This window comes from Mustela nivalis (genome assembly GCF_964662115.1).
Source record: "Mustela nivalis genome assembly, chromosome: 8".
NCBI classification, from domain to species: domain Eukaryota; kingdom Metazoa; phylum Chordata; class Mammalia; order Carnivora; family Mustelidae; genus Mustela; species Mustela nivalis.
In genome coordinates this window covers 115,200,915-115,216,804 of record NC_139027.1, presented here as the reverse complement: position 1 = coordinate 115,216,804, position 15,890 = coordinate 115,200,915, and the positions used below count along the sequence as shown (strand labels likewise).

General features: G+C 53.2%; 1 protein-coding gene across 3 annotated transcripts in view; it reads left to right on the top strand.

Annotated features, from left to right (window-relative positions):
- Positions 1-15,890, top strand: part of MAVS (mitochondrial antiviral signaling protein) — a 52,915-nt gene that overhangs the window by 23,218 nt on the left and 13,807 nt on the right. For 2 of the 3 annotated variants that reach the window (XM_082744492.1, XM_082744491.1), the window contains exons 3-8: positions 7,299-7,494; positions 8,677-8,851; positions 10,010-10,182; positions 10,852-11,008; positions 12,853-13,364; positions 14,309-15,868. In XM_082744492.1, coding sequence (XP_082600618.1) covers positions 7,375-7,494; positions 8,677-8,851; positions 10,010-10,182; positions 10,852-11,008; positions 12,853-13,364; positions 14,309-14,746 — 1,575 coding nt within the window. In that variant the 5' untranslated portion in view covers positions 7,299-7,374 and the 3' untranslated portion in view covers positions 14,747-15,868. Of the gene's footprint in view, positions 1-3,480; positions 3,574-7,298; positions 7,495-8,676; positions 8,852-10,009; positions 10,183-10,851; positions 11,009-12,852; positions 13,365-14,308; positions 15,869-15,890 lie in introns of those variants that run through there. The other variant, XM_082744490.1, reaches the window with a different exon arrangement.

Sequence of the window (15,890 nt, the reverse complement as noted above, 5' to 3'; positions counted from 1 at the left end):
ATAGGAGCTTCTAGGAGCCGGGGAGCAATGGAGAGGGGAGACTTAGTGTTTAATGGGTAGAGAGGTTCAGTTGGAGAAGATGAAAAATTCTGGAAATGGAATTTTTGTGATGTGATGGCTGCACAGCAGTGTGAATATTGCCAGAGAACTGTACACTTACCAGTGGTTAGAATATGTTAAATTTTATGTTCTGTATATGTTACACCACAATAAACAGCCATCCTGTCCCATAGCAGCTGTGCCATTTCACATTCGTACCAGTAATGTACAAGGGTTCCAGTTTCTCCATATCCTTGCCAACACTTGTTATTTTCTTGTTTGTTGGTTTTATAGTAGCCATTCTAAAGGTTTGTATCTGCTATAGACCAAATGTTTATGTCCCCCTCCCATTTATATTTTAAAATCCATTCCCCAATGTGATGGTATTTGGAGGTGGTATCTTCGGGAGGTGATTTGGGTCACAAGTGTGGAGCACTTATGGATCACACTTGATCTTAGCCAAAAGGCCGAGAAGCGATGAGCACTTATGGATCAAATTAGTGCTCTTTTATTTTTTTATTTTTAAAAGATTTTATTTATTTATTTATTTGACAGACAGAGATCACAAGTAGGCAGAGATGCAGGCAGAGAGCGCGGGGGATGCAGGCTCCTTGCTGAGCAGAGAGCTGGATGCAGGGCTCGATCCCAGAACCCTGGGATCATGACCTGAGGGGAAGGCAGAGGCTTTAACCCACTGAGCCACCCAAGTGCTCCAAATTAGTGCTCTTTTAAAGAGACCCAGAGGGGCACCTGGGTGGCTCAGTGGGTTAAAGCCTCTGCTTTTGGCTCAGGTCATGATCCCAGGGTCCTGGGATCGAGCCCCACATTGGGCTCTCTGCTCAGCAGGGAGCCTGCTTCTTCCTCTCTCTCTGTCTGCCTCTCTGCCTACTTGTGATCTCTGTCTGTCAAATAAATAAATAAATCTTTAAAAAAAAAATAAAGAGACCCAGAGATCTCCCTTGCTTACATGATGGAAGCATCACGTAAGGACAGCAAGAAGACTATGTTTCTGAAGTAGCAAGTGAGTGTCTATGAGACACCAAATCTACTGGCACCTTGATCTTGGACTTCCCAGCCTCCAGAATTAGAAATAAGTGTTTGTTGTCTGGGCCTCCCAGACAGCAGCCCAAATGGGCTAAGATAGTATCTCATTGTGTTTTTGAGAAAGGTGTGTTTTTTTGTTTGTTTGTTTGTTTTTTTCCTAATATAAAGGTAGAGACAGGGGTGAAAACTGCATTTGGAAGCCAGTCGTCACACTCCCATATTCTTTTTTTTTTTAATTATTTTTTTTTATTTGACACAGGGAGAGAGAGATCACAAGTAGGCAGAGAGGCAGACAGAGAGAGGGGGGAAGTAGTCTCCCCGCTGAGCAGAGAGCCCGATGCAGGGCTCGATCTCAGGATCCTGACATCACGACCCGAGCCAAAGGCAGAGGCTTTAACTCACTGAGCCACCCAGGTGCCCCTCCCGTGTTCTTCCTGCAAGAATTAGATATGAGGTCATGGATTGGAGTAGGTAGCAGGCAAGATGAATTCTCGAACCAATTGACATTCACCCTGTCTTGGCTAAATAAGACATACTGGCTTTATTACAGTTAGTTGAGTTCAGGTGTGATAATAACATTTTGTAAATGCTGAATGTTGTGAAATATCCACAGGGTTACTAATAAATAAAATCTCATCTAAAAAGTGTTCAGGCATTTTCCTGTGACTTAGTTTGGGAGCACTGACTTTTAAGATAGGTGTGTACTCAGGCATTTGTATGTGATCTCTGCCAAAGCACCTCCCACTTCCCTACCCTCCCCACCCCTCCCCCAGCCCCAGAGGAGAGAGAGAACCTCAAGCCAGCTCCCCACTGAGTGTGGAGCCAGGGGTAGGACTTGATCTTCCTACCTGGGATCATGACCTGAGTCAAAGGCAGACACTTAACTGACTGAACCACTCAGGTGCCCAGTCTTTCACTTTTAAGTTGCAGTATAAAGTATAACAATCTTGACTGTAGAGCTGATGCATTTTTACATATGTACAAGCCCATATATCCACCACTCACATCAAGATATAGAATATTTCTGGGACACCAGGGTGGCTGGGTGGTTCAGTCGGCTAATCGCCTGCCTTCAGCTCAGGTCATGATCCCAGGGTTCTAGGATCAAGCCCCACGTCAGGCTCCCTGCTCAGCAAGAAGTCTGCTTCTCCCCCTGTCCCTCCCCCTGGTCATGCACATGCTCTCTCTCTCAAATAAATGAAAAAAAAATCTTTAAAACAATGACAGAGAACATTTCTATTCCCTGCAAAATTTCCCTTGTACCCACCCAGAAGTAACCAGTGAATAATTTCTATTTATGTAGATGAGTTTTGCCCATTTTCGAACCTTGCCTTAGCTCGCCACTGAAGGAACAAACAGGATGTATTTTTTGTGCTTTACTTGGTTAACTGTGGTTCCCATTTATCCTGGTGACAGTCATCCATGTTATGTGTAGTGATCGATTGTCTTTTTCACTGCTGTATACTATTCCATAATGTGAGCGCACCACTGTTGGTCTCTTCATTCTCCTGCTGAGGGAAACTTTGGGTTGTTTCCAGAGTTTGGCTATTGCGAACAAAGCCACTATGAACACTAGGTATCCTGTACATTTTTAGTTGGACACACAGCTAAGAGAGTGGTGGCTAGGTGATAGACTTGGCATGTTTAAGTTTAGTAAGAACTGCCATTTTCTGAATCTTTTAATATCTCTTAAAACCGGGAAAAATAAACCTCAACCTGGTTATTGTGAGAGTATTTAGTGGATTCTAGGGTATAAGACTTTAAGCCTGTACCTGGAACACAGTGGTGGCTTAGTAATTGCTGGCTTCTGCCCCAAGCAGAGGAAGGGCCAGGCAGTTGGCACTGTGGGGAAGTACCTGCCTCAGACCCTTGCGCAGAGAAGCTTCCCACGCAGCACTAAAGACCCACACCCAGCAGGCGGGGCAAGTCAATCGCGGCGCCCCTGCCCAGCTCTTACCTACCCAGCTTCCTCCCACCGCGATCCTGCTTCCCCAGGAGTCGCCCTGTGAACTTCGCGTATCACCCTGTATTTATTGAGCACTAACTACGTGCCAGGTCCTAGGTGCCCAGGTACAAATGACATAAAGACCCTCCCCCTTCAAATTACTTGGCGGGAGGAGTGATTGCTTAGCGTAGGGAGCACGGTGACCCAGCCGACCACTGACTCCGAGGTCGGCCGTCCACTTGGATTCTGGATTTCCCCTGGACGTTGCTCGAGACAAACAAGGAAAGAAAATAATCTGATCCTCTACGCCCCAGCAGGGACCTAGGTCGGTCCGGGAGCGCGGTCTGGCGTGTCCAGGTCCCGGAGCCAAGGCCAAGCGCCCCCCGCCCACTGCCCTCTGGCTCTGGTGGGCCGAGAAGCCCCGCCCCCGCCGTCTGGCCAATGGCCGCGCGGTCCCGCCCCTCCCTGCCGCGCCCCTTCCCTGCTAGGGAGGGTTCCGGAGTGTCCGCGGAGGTCGGCGGGTCGCGGAGTCGTGGCTACCCGAGGTAAGTTAGCCTTCCTGGCCCCTCTGTCCCGTCGGCTCAGGGCTCGCGGATCCCGTTCGGGGAGGTGGCCAGCGGCGTCAAGAGCCGAGTGGGACTCGGAGTCCGCCCGGGCGCTCGGGGGTCAGGGACGCCACTGGGTGCGTGGGGCTGGGGAAGAGCCCACGAGCAGTTCGCCGCAGCGAGGACTCCACGAGCCTCAGCCAGCCCCGGGGGTGGCGCGGGGCGTCTGCCCGGACTGGAGGGGAAGTTGGGCGGGAAGAAGGCAGGCGCCGGTTGCGGAGCTCCTGCAGCCTCCACGCAGGCCGAGGGTGACTCCGGGGCGAGGCCTGGCCCGGGCGCGCCAACCTCCCGGAGCCGGGGCCGCGCCTACAAGTCTGGGGCCGCCGTCCTCCCCGGAGCCATGACAGTTCTCGGGGGTGACAGCTGCTCAGAACAGCCTCCCTCCCTCAGCGAGCCTGGTCCCGGTCCCATCCAGCAATCAGAGCCCAGTCGGTGAGGCCTCGCCCCTCTCGGCCGGTTGTTATTTCTTTCCTGGACGCTCTCAGAGCCTCCGGGGCGTTCAGGGAGACAGCTCTCCTCGCAGCGTCGGTCTGCCCTTCTCTGAGACCGGAAGGAGATGCTGGGAAAACAAAAACAAAAACAAAAACAAAAAAATCGACGTTCTCGTGCGCATGCTGTGGAGTCGCAAAAACTTTTGGAAGTACAGTCAACAGCCTGAGAACCGTGACTGCTATAGAGGGAATGCACTCGGGCTTGTCTGAACGATTTACAGTTCTTTAAAGAGAAGGGACTAAATGTTTCAGCCTCAGGGGCACACCCTCCCACAACTCCCCTCACACAAGCCGTGCCCTCGGTCCCTCTGCGGCTGTGAGTCTCACTTGCTGCAGCAGGGCCTATATTCTGCAAGGTGTTATGGTGAGCTGCAAAGAGGCAGCAGGTCCTGGGTTCAAATCCTGACAGGGCCACTGGTCTGCTTGTGCAACCTGGCATCATTTCTCCTCTCCTAAATGAAAGAAACTTAGGATGGGCCCGCCTATAGTGGAACGGTGAATAAATGTGAACAAATATGGGCTTCCTTTCTTTTTGGTTGGAGCACGTTATACTTCATACTCCCCACCCCACCCCCTTTTTAAAAGGTTTTATTTATTTGTCAGAGGGAGAGAGCAGGGGGAGCGGCAGGCAGAGGGAGAACTGGCCAAGCAAGGAGCCTGATTCCAGACTCGATCCCAGGACCCTGGGATCATGACCTGAGTTGAAGGGAGATGCTTCACCAACTGAGCCACCCAGGAGTCCCCATACTTCCCAAACTCTTATGCCTAAGGGCTGAGGCTCAGATGCAGAAGAATGTATTACTTGACTCTCTCCTGGTACCTCTCTGGATGCCATGGAAGAGAAGGAGAAAGGATCATTTGGCCACCTTAGAGTTGTTCTTTGCTCACCTCCTGAAGGCTCAGAGGAGCCCCCCCCCCCAAATCGCCTTGATCCTCTTGACCTCTGTCATTAACACATTAACCAGCAGGAATGTCGCCCCTGGTGGCTAACAAAGCAAGGCATGTAACATGAGGCTATGAGGCCTAGAGTCTGCCCATGCCAGGCACCTATGTGTTTGCTCCAGCCTGACCCTCTGTCTTCTGACCCCTTCCTTCCTACAAAACCTACTTGGACATGTTCCAGCATCTTAAGCTTCACTTGTTCAAAATGGAGCTTTGGAGACCTCTCTGTACCACAGCTTCTCCACCAGATTCCCTAGCCTGCCTGAATGGCACCCTCCATCCACCAACACCTGAGCATCCTTGATTCTTCTCTCTTCCTCACTTCCCACATCCGCAGCACACCAGGAACCCAAGCACCTCTCACCACCTCCCAGGGCAGCATTCTCGCCATCCCCATCCTGTGGCCCCTTCCTTTAGCCTCCTGATTTATCTCCCTGCTTCCATCCTGGTCCCTCCACAGTCCAGGTTTTCACAACTACCAGGGAGGTCTTTAACAAAAGTTAAGTCCTCTCCCTTCCCTGCTCAGAACCCCCTGATGGCCTCCCATCTCACTCCAAACCCCCCCCCCCAAAGTAACCCCCAAAGTCCTTTCCTGCAACACCCCACATGAACCACCTCTCCTAACCTCCTTGATCTTGATCTCTGCCCCTCCCCCTAGCTTTCTAAACCTGGACCTCTCAGACCCGTTTTCTGTTCTTCAAACATGCCAAGCTCATTTACGCCTTAGGACTTCTAATTTGCTGTGCCGCCCTCCAACCCCCACCCCCAGAGCTGATCTTGTTACAGCCCAGAAGGCCTCAGCTCAAATGTCAGGGATTCAGAAAGACTTCCCTGACCACCTCCATCCATGCAACATACCTTTCTCCAGGGGTTCTGTCTCATTACCCTGCTTTATTTTCCATGATTAATGTCTGGAATTCTTATTTATGTATATGTTTACTCATTTGTTATCTGTCCCACCCCAATAGAATATAAATTGGATGATGGCAGAGATCTTGTCCCTTTTATTCCCTGCAGCTCTCCCTGAGGGGGGAGGCAGGTAAGAAACTCACAGACAACCCCATCTATAATTGCAAATTGTGGTAAGTGCTACCTAAGCAACTAGTAGCAATTGCTAGTAATTGAGGCACTTCTAAATGTGAACCTTATGTGGTTGAACTATTGTGTTGTCAAAACAAGCTCTCTAAGCCATTTTAGGGGTGAAGAGAAACCTGCAAAGGACTGGTAATTTGCCCCAGATCACACAGTGAGTGGAACCAGCCTCCTACCCTAAGAACATGTATGCAACAAGCCTTAATGGTGGGCTTGCAGTCATGTTCTAGAAAGAACCTGATCCTGGAGGCTGAAGACTTCTGTTTTTTGCTCTTCCACTAACTAGCAAGCCCCTTAATTTCTTGGTACTTTGTTTTCTTCACATTTAAAGTAGGATGATCTTATTATTTTGGGATTTTCTTTTTTTTTTTTTTCCTGGTACACACCAGGGAAGCAGCACTTCTTGGTGGAGCCCACTTGCTGTCAGCAGCTAGGGGCACAAACAGACCTTGGAACAATGGCAGGGAGCCAGAGCCCTCCCCAACACTGACCAGCCTGCAGGGAAGAAATGGGGCCTAGAGCTGGATCTGATTTCTTTTGGTCATCAATTCATTTTTAAAAAATATATTTTTTTAAAGATTTTATTTATTTATCAGAGAGAGAGAGGGGGAGAGAGCAAGCACAGGCAGACAGAATGGCAGGCAGAGGCAGAGAGAGAAGCAGGCTCCCTGCCGAGCAAGGAGCCCGATGTGGGACTCGATCCCAGGACGCTGGAATCATGACCTGAGCCGAAGGCAGCTGCTTAACCAACTGAGCCACCCAGGCGTCCCTAAAAAATATTTTATTTATTTATTTATTTGACAGAGATCACAAGTAGGCAGAGAGGCAGGCAGAGGTGGTGGGGGGAGGCAGGCTCCCCGCTGAGCAGAGAGCTGGATGCAGGGCTTGATCCCAGGACCCTGGGACCATGACCTGAGCTGAAAGCAGAGGCTTTGACCCACTGAGCCACCCAGGCGCCCCGGTCATCAATTCGTTTTTAAGCAAATTTCTTGAGGGCGTCTGGGACTCAGGCAGTCATAAAATTAGACGATTAAAGAAAGAAGCAAGCACTCCAGAGAATTGAGAAAGAAAGGAATCATTGCCTTTTGTCCCACCCCATTCCCAACTCTGTTACCATACGTGGTGTGCTTTCTTTTCCAGCCTTTTTACCCCCCCCCCGCCCCCATCTGTCCTTTTATGGGCCAGAACCCGCCATCACTTCAGAACCTAGACAGCGATGACGTTTGCGGAGGAAAAGACTTACGAGTATATCCGCTACCATTACAGCAGTTTTGTCGACCGCATTCATGTTCTGGAGATACTGCCTTACCTGTCCTGCCTCACCACAAGTGACCAGGTGAGCTGGGGGCATGGGATTATGACTGACTCGGTGCAGGGGCATGGGGCTCGGAGCTTTCCGCCAAAGCCAGGGCCAACTCCTTCCTTTTCCATCTGCATCCTGCTTCTTGACCTTGACGCTTCTCTAACTTGCAGAATGAAGTGTGGTTCAGGCTGGCCTTTTCCCACGTAGCTGAGCTCCCTCTTGCGTCCATACGGTGTAGTGCTAAAAAAAAAGTAGGGTGCTGGCTGCCTAAGATGTCTGGGCTTCGGTCCCCTCACGTGCTCCCCTTGAGACTTTCCTTGACGTCGTCTCTTGTCATTGTTCCTGCTCCGTGTTTACTCCATTCACCTTATCACGGGACCCTGTCCTGACAGGGAGCCCAGGGCTCAGTTTTGACAGCTCGCGGGAGCTAGGCTGCCCTAGCCTCTCAGAACTGGCTGTAGCCCCAAGTGAAGTAGGGCTGGCCGCCTCCCAGTTCTAGCTGCTCCCAGTGGCTCCGGCTCTCTGCTGCCACCACGCGGCTGTGCTGATGGTGGTGCGGGCCTGTGGCTGTTGGGATTCGGGCCCCCTCCCTTGAATTAGGGGGCATAGGGGGTGCCTCCTGACTAGTTCTGCAGGATATGTTTCCTATGGGTCTTCGTTTCTGCTCTCTGTTTGCCCGTCTGCATGTGGGAATTCAGTGCCCATAAAACCTCCTCTGCCCTGAGACTCCTTATCAGAGTCTCCCAGCATCCCAGCCTCCTGATTCTTAGCATTGGCTTCCTCTCTCTGTCCCTTTACCTCCTTTTCGTCTTCTGTTTCCTCTGTACCTTTCCTCTGCTGTTAATCCAAACCCTTTCTTTTTGCCTTCGGGGCTACCTGAGCAAACCCCAGGCTTTGGTGAAGGACTAACTAGGATCTGTCCGTAGGATCTTTGTTACCTTATTTCTGCTAAGCTTGTTTCCTCACCAGTAGAGTCGGGACAGTAGCTCTCAGCATCCTGAGCACAGGGCCTGGCACACAGTAAGAGCCTGTTTCCTGGTAACTGCCTTTAAACTTGGGCCCAAACACTGGCCTTGTCCTGGGCTCTGACCGAGTTTCAGATGGCTGCCTTGCTCTTGGGGCTACTTGGAGCCTCTCTCTGCAACTGTCCCCTCCTGAGTGGGGAAGGGGCCAGGGCCCCCTGGCTTGAGCAGGGAAGCTGGCTGTGTCTTCCAGGACCGACTGCGGGCCTCTTGCCAGCTCTCTGGGAACCAGGGCACCCTCTGGGAGCTCTTCAACAGCCTTCGGCGGCGGATCGGCTGGGTGGAGTCCCTCATCAGTGCACTAAGGGCCTGTGAGCTGGTGGATCTTGCTGACGAAGTGGCTCGCATCTACCACAGCAACCTGCCCGGTGAGCTTCCTGCTGTGGCCCTCCTTGTGGAGCCCCTGTTAGTTCCCTTGGCCTCCATTCAGCCTCTCCCCTCCCCTCTGTACTCCTGCCTCCCTCTGTCACTTTCCCTCCCATGACTCTTACGCGTTAGACAAACCTGGGTGTAGATCACAGCTTAGCTTCTTGTTAGCCATGTCCCTTCGGCCAAGTCCCTTAATTTCTCTAAACCTCAGTCTTCCCCTCTGTAAAATGGGACTCACGGCCAGACATCTACATTGTAGGACTGTGGTTGGTACCACGAGATGATGGATGTGGGACTGGACACCTCCCATGTGCTCACCAGATGGGACTTCCTCTAATTTTTGTGGCTGTGACATTTGCTTCCCTCCTCTTTCTCACTTCCTCTTGTCTCTCGTTCAGCTGACGGCCTTCTCTCCCCTCTACTCTACTCTTCCCTTCCCCCGTCACTGTCTCCTCTTTCTTCCTCATGGTTTCCTTCCTTCCTTTCCCTCATCTCTTCCTCTCCCCCTTGCTTCCCCTGGAGTCTTCTCAGTCCTCCACCCCAGCCGCAGAGTTACCCTTCCGGGCCAAGTGGCCAGAGGGGTCTGGTGAGGTCAGGTCGGAGGGGTCATAACAGGAAGAAAATTCAAGCCAGCCCTATTTATGTTTTAGACTAGAGACAACTCCTGAGACCCTGACCAGATTTACAGCCTTAGAAGAGCCTCCTGTTTGCTTTTCTTTTTTTTCTTTCCCTCCCTCCCTCTCTCTCCCTTCCATCCTTCTTTCTGAGGGGCCAGTTAAGGGGGACAACCACCAACAAAGAGGAGGAGAAAGCCACTGGGTTCCAGAATGACAGGGGAGAGAGAAGTGGTGACCGCTGACCCAGTCTGGGTTGTGGGAGGCTTGTGGAGTGCCCCCCATGGCCCCCCCAACCTCTCCCACCCTACTCCTTCTACCTCTCCTGTTTTTTGTCCTCCCTACCTTCCTCTCTCCCTCCCGCTACTGCCTCCCACTCAATGAGTCTTGTCTCTTCTAAGTACACCCTACATCAGGACAGCTTTGGGAGTTGGAGGTGGCGGCTGATAGTCATTGACCTGGGGGTCCAGGAGCATGCAGGCCTTTTCTGTCATTGGGAGCATCCATGATTCCCCCGTGACATCACTCTGTCTTTGCCTCCAGGGGTCCGGAACCGGCCTCCAGCCCCAGTGGAGCCACAGTTAGTTCCTGCTGAGGTTCCACGGTCCTCTAAACCTGCTGTGGCCCCCAGGGCCCCCCACAACGGCTACAGAGAAGAGGAGCCAAGTTTCCCCTTGCCAGTCCAGGACACCCAGCCAGCAGAGTCCCCGGAAGAGGTGTGTCCTCACAGTCTACTTTGGGCCTCCTGCTTTTGTGTTCCTATCTTTCCAGCTTCTAGAAGCTCTCTTCTCTCCCAACCACAAACCATGTCTAATCTCTGCTCGGAACCTCAGGGCTCCCTCGGTGGAGGTAGGCTCCAAACCAGCTTTCAGACTGCTAAGCTGGGCTTCACCCTGTGGTAGTGCTCAATCCTCTTACCAGCCAGCGGTGAAGCCACAGTTTTGTGGTCTTTGCAGTGGTTTGTGTGACGAGGTGAGCTATATCGAGGGACCAGGGAATGAACAGTGGAGGGGTACTGGGGAAGCAGGAGGTAATGGGGTGGTTGGAGTACTTATTGCCAGTAAAGCTGATTCAGAGCAGAAATGGCTGATTCTGTTGGGATGTCCAGGAGATGTCAGACCATGAACTTGAAGTCCAAGAAAGGGGTATGTGCAATAGTATCAGAGAGGGGAACCTTTTACAGGGCAAGGCAGATGAATAGAGACTCCCCATGGGACAGTGTGTGTTTTTGGTGAGGTAGGTTCCTGTAGACAGGGTCTGGCAATGACCAAAGCCTGGGCTAGGGGCTTCCTCAGTTTCTGTACTCCGTGCTATGGGCTGAGACCTGTAGGAGATGCCTACTCCTGGGAAAAGCAATTGCCTCATTTATATTTTCCCTCTTGCAGAGTTCAAAGAAAGTCCCACCGATGCCCCATTCTGGGGATGTCCTGAGGAGGCCCGCTGGCCCCCTGGAAACCTCCTCTGACATGGCGGCCTTCAACCCTCTGACCTTCAGTGGACATCAAGAGCAGGACACAGAACTAGGCGGTGCCCACACACCAGGTATGTGTGGAATCTGGAGTTCTGGGGCCTCTCCAACCTCCCAGTGAGGGTGAAGACTTAGAGTTGCCCCCCTTGGACAGGAGGCAAGGGGGGGAATAAAGGGAGTTTACCTTAGGGAGCAACTCAGTTCCTTAGAGGGCATATCCATATTTTCTGTGTAGCAAACTGTTCCAACATTTAGTAGCTTAAAATATAACGATTTAGCTCATGATTCTGTGGGTGAGCAATTTGGGCTGGTTCAGGGTAGTTCTTCAGGTCTCAGCTGAATTCCCTCTTGTATACACGTTGATGCCCAAACACACGTACGCTCTGCTGGGGCACCTTGGTTCTCTTCAGCTAGTCCTCGTCCTTCACCAGACAAGTCTGTTTCATGGCAGCTGAGCAGAATTCTGAGAGAGCAGGCTCCTGGGCAAAGACTCACCCTGGCAGTTTCATCCTGCCTCATTCTGTGAGCCAAAGCAGGTCATGGAGGCCAGCGCAGAGTCAAGGAGTCAGGAAATAGACTCCATCCCTGGATGAGAGGACTGACAGTCATATTGCAGAGGGTGTGGGTACAGGTAAGGGAAGAGGATTAGGGCTATTTTGGGACTCTACCAAGAGGACTGACTCTGCAGGGGTTCTCCAGGACCTGGAGGACATTGCAGAAGGCCTGGGCCACCTACTGGCAGGGGAGCCCGTGGGCACTGCCCTACCCCAAATGGGGATCTAGCTCCCAGGGAATCACTAAAACTTCTCAGTCCCCAGAGAAAGTAAGATTTTCATCAGGTAAGGGCCTGGACCCCCAAACCAGATCTCAGCGCTCCCTCTTGGGAATATAGAAGACGTCCACTCTGACCTCCCAGGCTGGCATTTCTCTAGATCATTATTTCCCAAACTGCATTCCATGGAACATTATGGCCTGCCCCGCGTTTGGTGCCCCTGGGACAGCCACAAGGCACATGAACAGTTAGAGGCTCAGAGAAGCCACTTTAGTGGCCTACACTCCTGCCACCCTAGAATTCTTCCCCCAGCACCTGTTTATACTTTGCAATGTCAGCTTGCCATAAAACACCTTTCAGGAAACGCTGATGTGGACCAGAGAGGCAAAGGGCACTTAGTTTTCAGTACCTGCACGGATACAGGTCCCACAAGATTCTCTTGTGTGTTAGATTGGAGAGGGTCAGGTGGTACATCAGAATGACTCCTGGCCTTTGTCAGCTGTAGGGCCTGGCATGTGTGTTCTCAGAGTTCCACAGGGAAAGCCTTTGTGGACTGTCACCACCTGCTTCCTCCTGCTTGTCCCAGTTTAAGCCCTCGTGTCAGGGGTGGCTTGGTCCCTGCACCCTTTGCCCCGGAGTCCATAGGTCTCCTGGGAGATTTGCGCACACTGGGGGCTCACTGGGCCTCTGGTGCCCTGTGACTGCTGGGAGCTCTTCTGCCTGGTCCAGAATTGCTCCTATGGGCGGGGAGAGGAAGGTGGCAGAGGGAGGAGCATCCAGAATTTCCCCCAAGAGAAGGAGCAGACACAGGAGGAAAGGAGGGTGTCCCAGGCAGGAGAAGAAAGAGCAGAGGATAATGAGTGATCTTTAAGCTCCTAGATGCTTTTAGGGAGAGGGACCATTTCACTCTTAGAAGACTCGGCTTTAGGTCAAGGACTAAGGATATATAGGACCAAGGACCCGGGCCTGGGCACAGTGACCAAAGGGACTGTGGAGATTCCCTGGGTAAGAAGTTGGGGGGCTTGGAGGCAGTAGGGACTTGAGCTAGGGCACAGTGGCTCTTCAGCCTTCTGATCCCAGGGTGTCTGTGATTTTAGAGTAACGGTCCTGTGATTTGTGTCTCCCCTTTTATTTTGCCCCCTGCAGGCACGGCCTCCAGCCTCCCCTCATCCCGTGGGCCTGTGTCTCCATCTGTCTCCTTCCAGCCCCTGAGCCGTTCCACCCACAGGGCGAGCCGTTTGCCTGCACCCTCCGCGTCAGCGCCATCTGCTGGCACCTCCTCCTCGTCCATGGGCTTGGGCTGTGCGGGGGGCGCTGGTGACCACCGTGAGGCCGGCGTCTGCTCCACGGGGCCTGGGGTGTCCACAAGCTCACTGACCACCAGCATTGCGTCCTCCAGGGTTCCTGCCAGCTCAGCACTTGACAGAGCAGTGCCTTCCAAGTTGCCTGCCAGCTCAAAACCCTCAGGGGCAGTAGCCACTAATGTGCTCACCAGTCTGCCACCGTCCAAACTACCCATCAACTCAGTGCGTGCTGGGACAGCAGCACCCAGAGTGCCTACAGGCTTGGTGCCCGAGCCCAGGATGTCCACAAGCATGGTGCCCAGCAAGGTGCCCGCCAGCACTGTGCCCACCATCAGGAGCCACACACCCTCAGGGGTGAGTCTTTGCGCTGTCCAGCAGTGATCCAGGCTTTTCCCTCTAGCCCTGTCCTCGGATGCTTTCCAGTCCCCAGTCCGTCTCTAGCCTGGGATATCCCAGTGCTGCTCCTCGAGGTTGTAGGGCTAGCTGAGATCTAGCATCTTCCAGACCCCACATACACCCTTTAGAGTAATAATAATCCTTCAAGCCCCTGAGTGCAGATGCCTTGGGACAGTTGGGCATGATGGCCATCCCCCTGATCATGTGCATTAGCCCATTTAGAGCTTGCAGCTACCCATGGAGCTCAGTAGTGTGTGTTGCAGACTGAACAATGAGGGGCAGCACGGGGCGGCCTGCCTGCCTCAGTGCCCTGCTCCTTACCACTGGAATATCCAGTCTGCCCCACCACGAGCCAGTCCTTACTGACTGCAGTCTCAGATGGGACTAACATGCTGGAGGTAGCCACACTGATGCAGCAGTGCCCCTCCCCCGCCCCCCTGCTTCATGGCTGGGGCAAGCCCTTGCAGCCCTGTAGCTGCTGTCTGCCTGGAGCAACCAAGTCCAGGGGACCCTTTAGGCCCATGGCAGGGCTCTGATGCTGTGGCTGCTCCATGGCCCTCCACCCAGGCAGAACATCAGAGTGGGATGGGGCCATAGCGACCAAGGGCTCCAGGAGGGTGGGGGTGAACTTACAGGCAGGCCAGTGAGTAGCAAGAGGGGTACATTGGAGGAAGTCACCACTGGTACCCCAGCCAGCAGAGCCTTGGTCCCTGAATCCCCCACTGGCCTCCCGTACCATCAGTGGGTTGAGTCTCCAAGAGGGGGCGGCTTCCTTTCTGGACTTTGGGCTGGGAATTGGAGGGTTGGAATGCTAGTTCATGGCCTGGCTAGAAATGGGGTCATGCAACTTGGCTGTCTCCCTGCCATCCCCAGTCCCTTTCAGCCGCTCCTTTCTTTCCCAGGAGACTGCAGGAGCTCCAGGGCCCACCATCTCCACCAGAGACAGCTTGCCCGAACCAAACCCCAGCTCTTCTGGCTGGGAGTCCGAGTTGGAGCTGAGCAAGCCAGGCTGTCTGGCCTCCCGGGTAGACAGTGAGCCATTCTCGGGCTGCTCTGCGGACCTGGCCCTCAGCTACAGCAAGTCGTTGGACGCGGGGCCTGACAATGCCCCAGAGGAGAACGAGTACCAGTCGGTAGATTCCATTAGGATCCAAGTGACCCAGGACCCCAGCGTTGACCTGCTGGAGGGTAATCCTGGGCCGCGTGCCACCCCGGAGCCCCTGGAGGAGGAGGATTACATCCAGGTCAGCACCTGGGCTCCGTGGCTCAGGGCAGCTGCTACTGGGGTGTTCCTGGCCTTGTTCCTGACAGTGGTCTACAGGCGGCGCCTGCTCCAGTGAAGCCTCTGGGTCCTCTGTGCTGGGAATCTGCTCCCTTTCCCAGAGGACATCCAGCCCAAGCACGGACTGTGCTGTCTTCCTGCCTTGTCCCTTTTGTGGGGCTGGTGGAGCCTGGGTCAGAGGGGAGCCAGGGGGCCTCAGGCCACATTTCTGTCCCAGCTCATGCCCTCTCCATGTGCTACAGACCTTGCCTACCCTGCAATCTGGATTATCACCTTTATTCTCTGGAGGAGGTGAGGTATGCCCATCCAGGCTGTATACCCATTTGTCTGAGTCCACAGATCAAGAAGTACCACTGGTTGGCAATGCCCCCCATCCTGCCCTTGTGCTGGGTGGCTAGCAGATGTGCAGCGGCAGTGGTGGGGCAGGGCGGACCTCCACAGGACCTTGCTCCAGACCCCAAAAGCCCAGCCATTGCTCTAGGAGCATCAGGGTGGTCCATCTCCAGGGACATGGCTGCTTGTGGTCCCTCAAGAGGTGGAGGAGGTCCAGACATTCTCCTGGACCTTGGGGAATGTAAGCTGCTGGGCTAAGGACTGCCTCTGAAGCCTTTCTCCAGCCTCCTCACCCCCATCTTCCTTTCCTTCCCTTCTGGTCTCTATGCTCTTTAGCTGGGAGGAGGGCGTATTTGGGGAGGAGAGGCCTGCCAGGCAGAGCTCAGACCAAGGTTTGGATTTCAGCTCCACCCCTTCCTGGGCTGTGTGGCCTTGGCAGATGGTCAGACTTCTCTGGTCTTGCTTCTGCACATGGGCAGTGAGTATCATGGCGCATCTCCACTGGGTTCTTCTGAGATTGAAGCACACAAGTGTTTGTCAAGTGCCTGACCCAGAGTCGGTGAACACCGACAACTCCCCCTACCTCTCCCCTGTGCCGCCTGGTAGATACGAGGGTAGCAGAGGCAGAGTGCCCAGTGAGTCAGGGTGCTGCTCTGTAGTGTAGGGTGGGCCTGTACCCCACTCTTAACTTTCACTCACTCTGTGCTCTGTCCCTCTGCGCTCTTGATTAACCTCTCTGTGCCTCTGTTTCCTCAGCTGTAAAATGGGGATGAAATACTAAAACTTCTATGTGTAAGAAAATAGATCTTCCAGTGTGGTGAGGATTAAATGATTTTATCTACACCAATCTTAGAATGGTTCCTGGCATT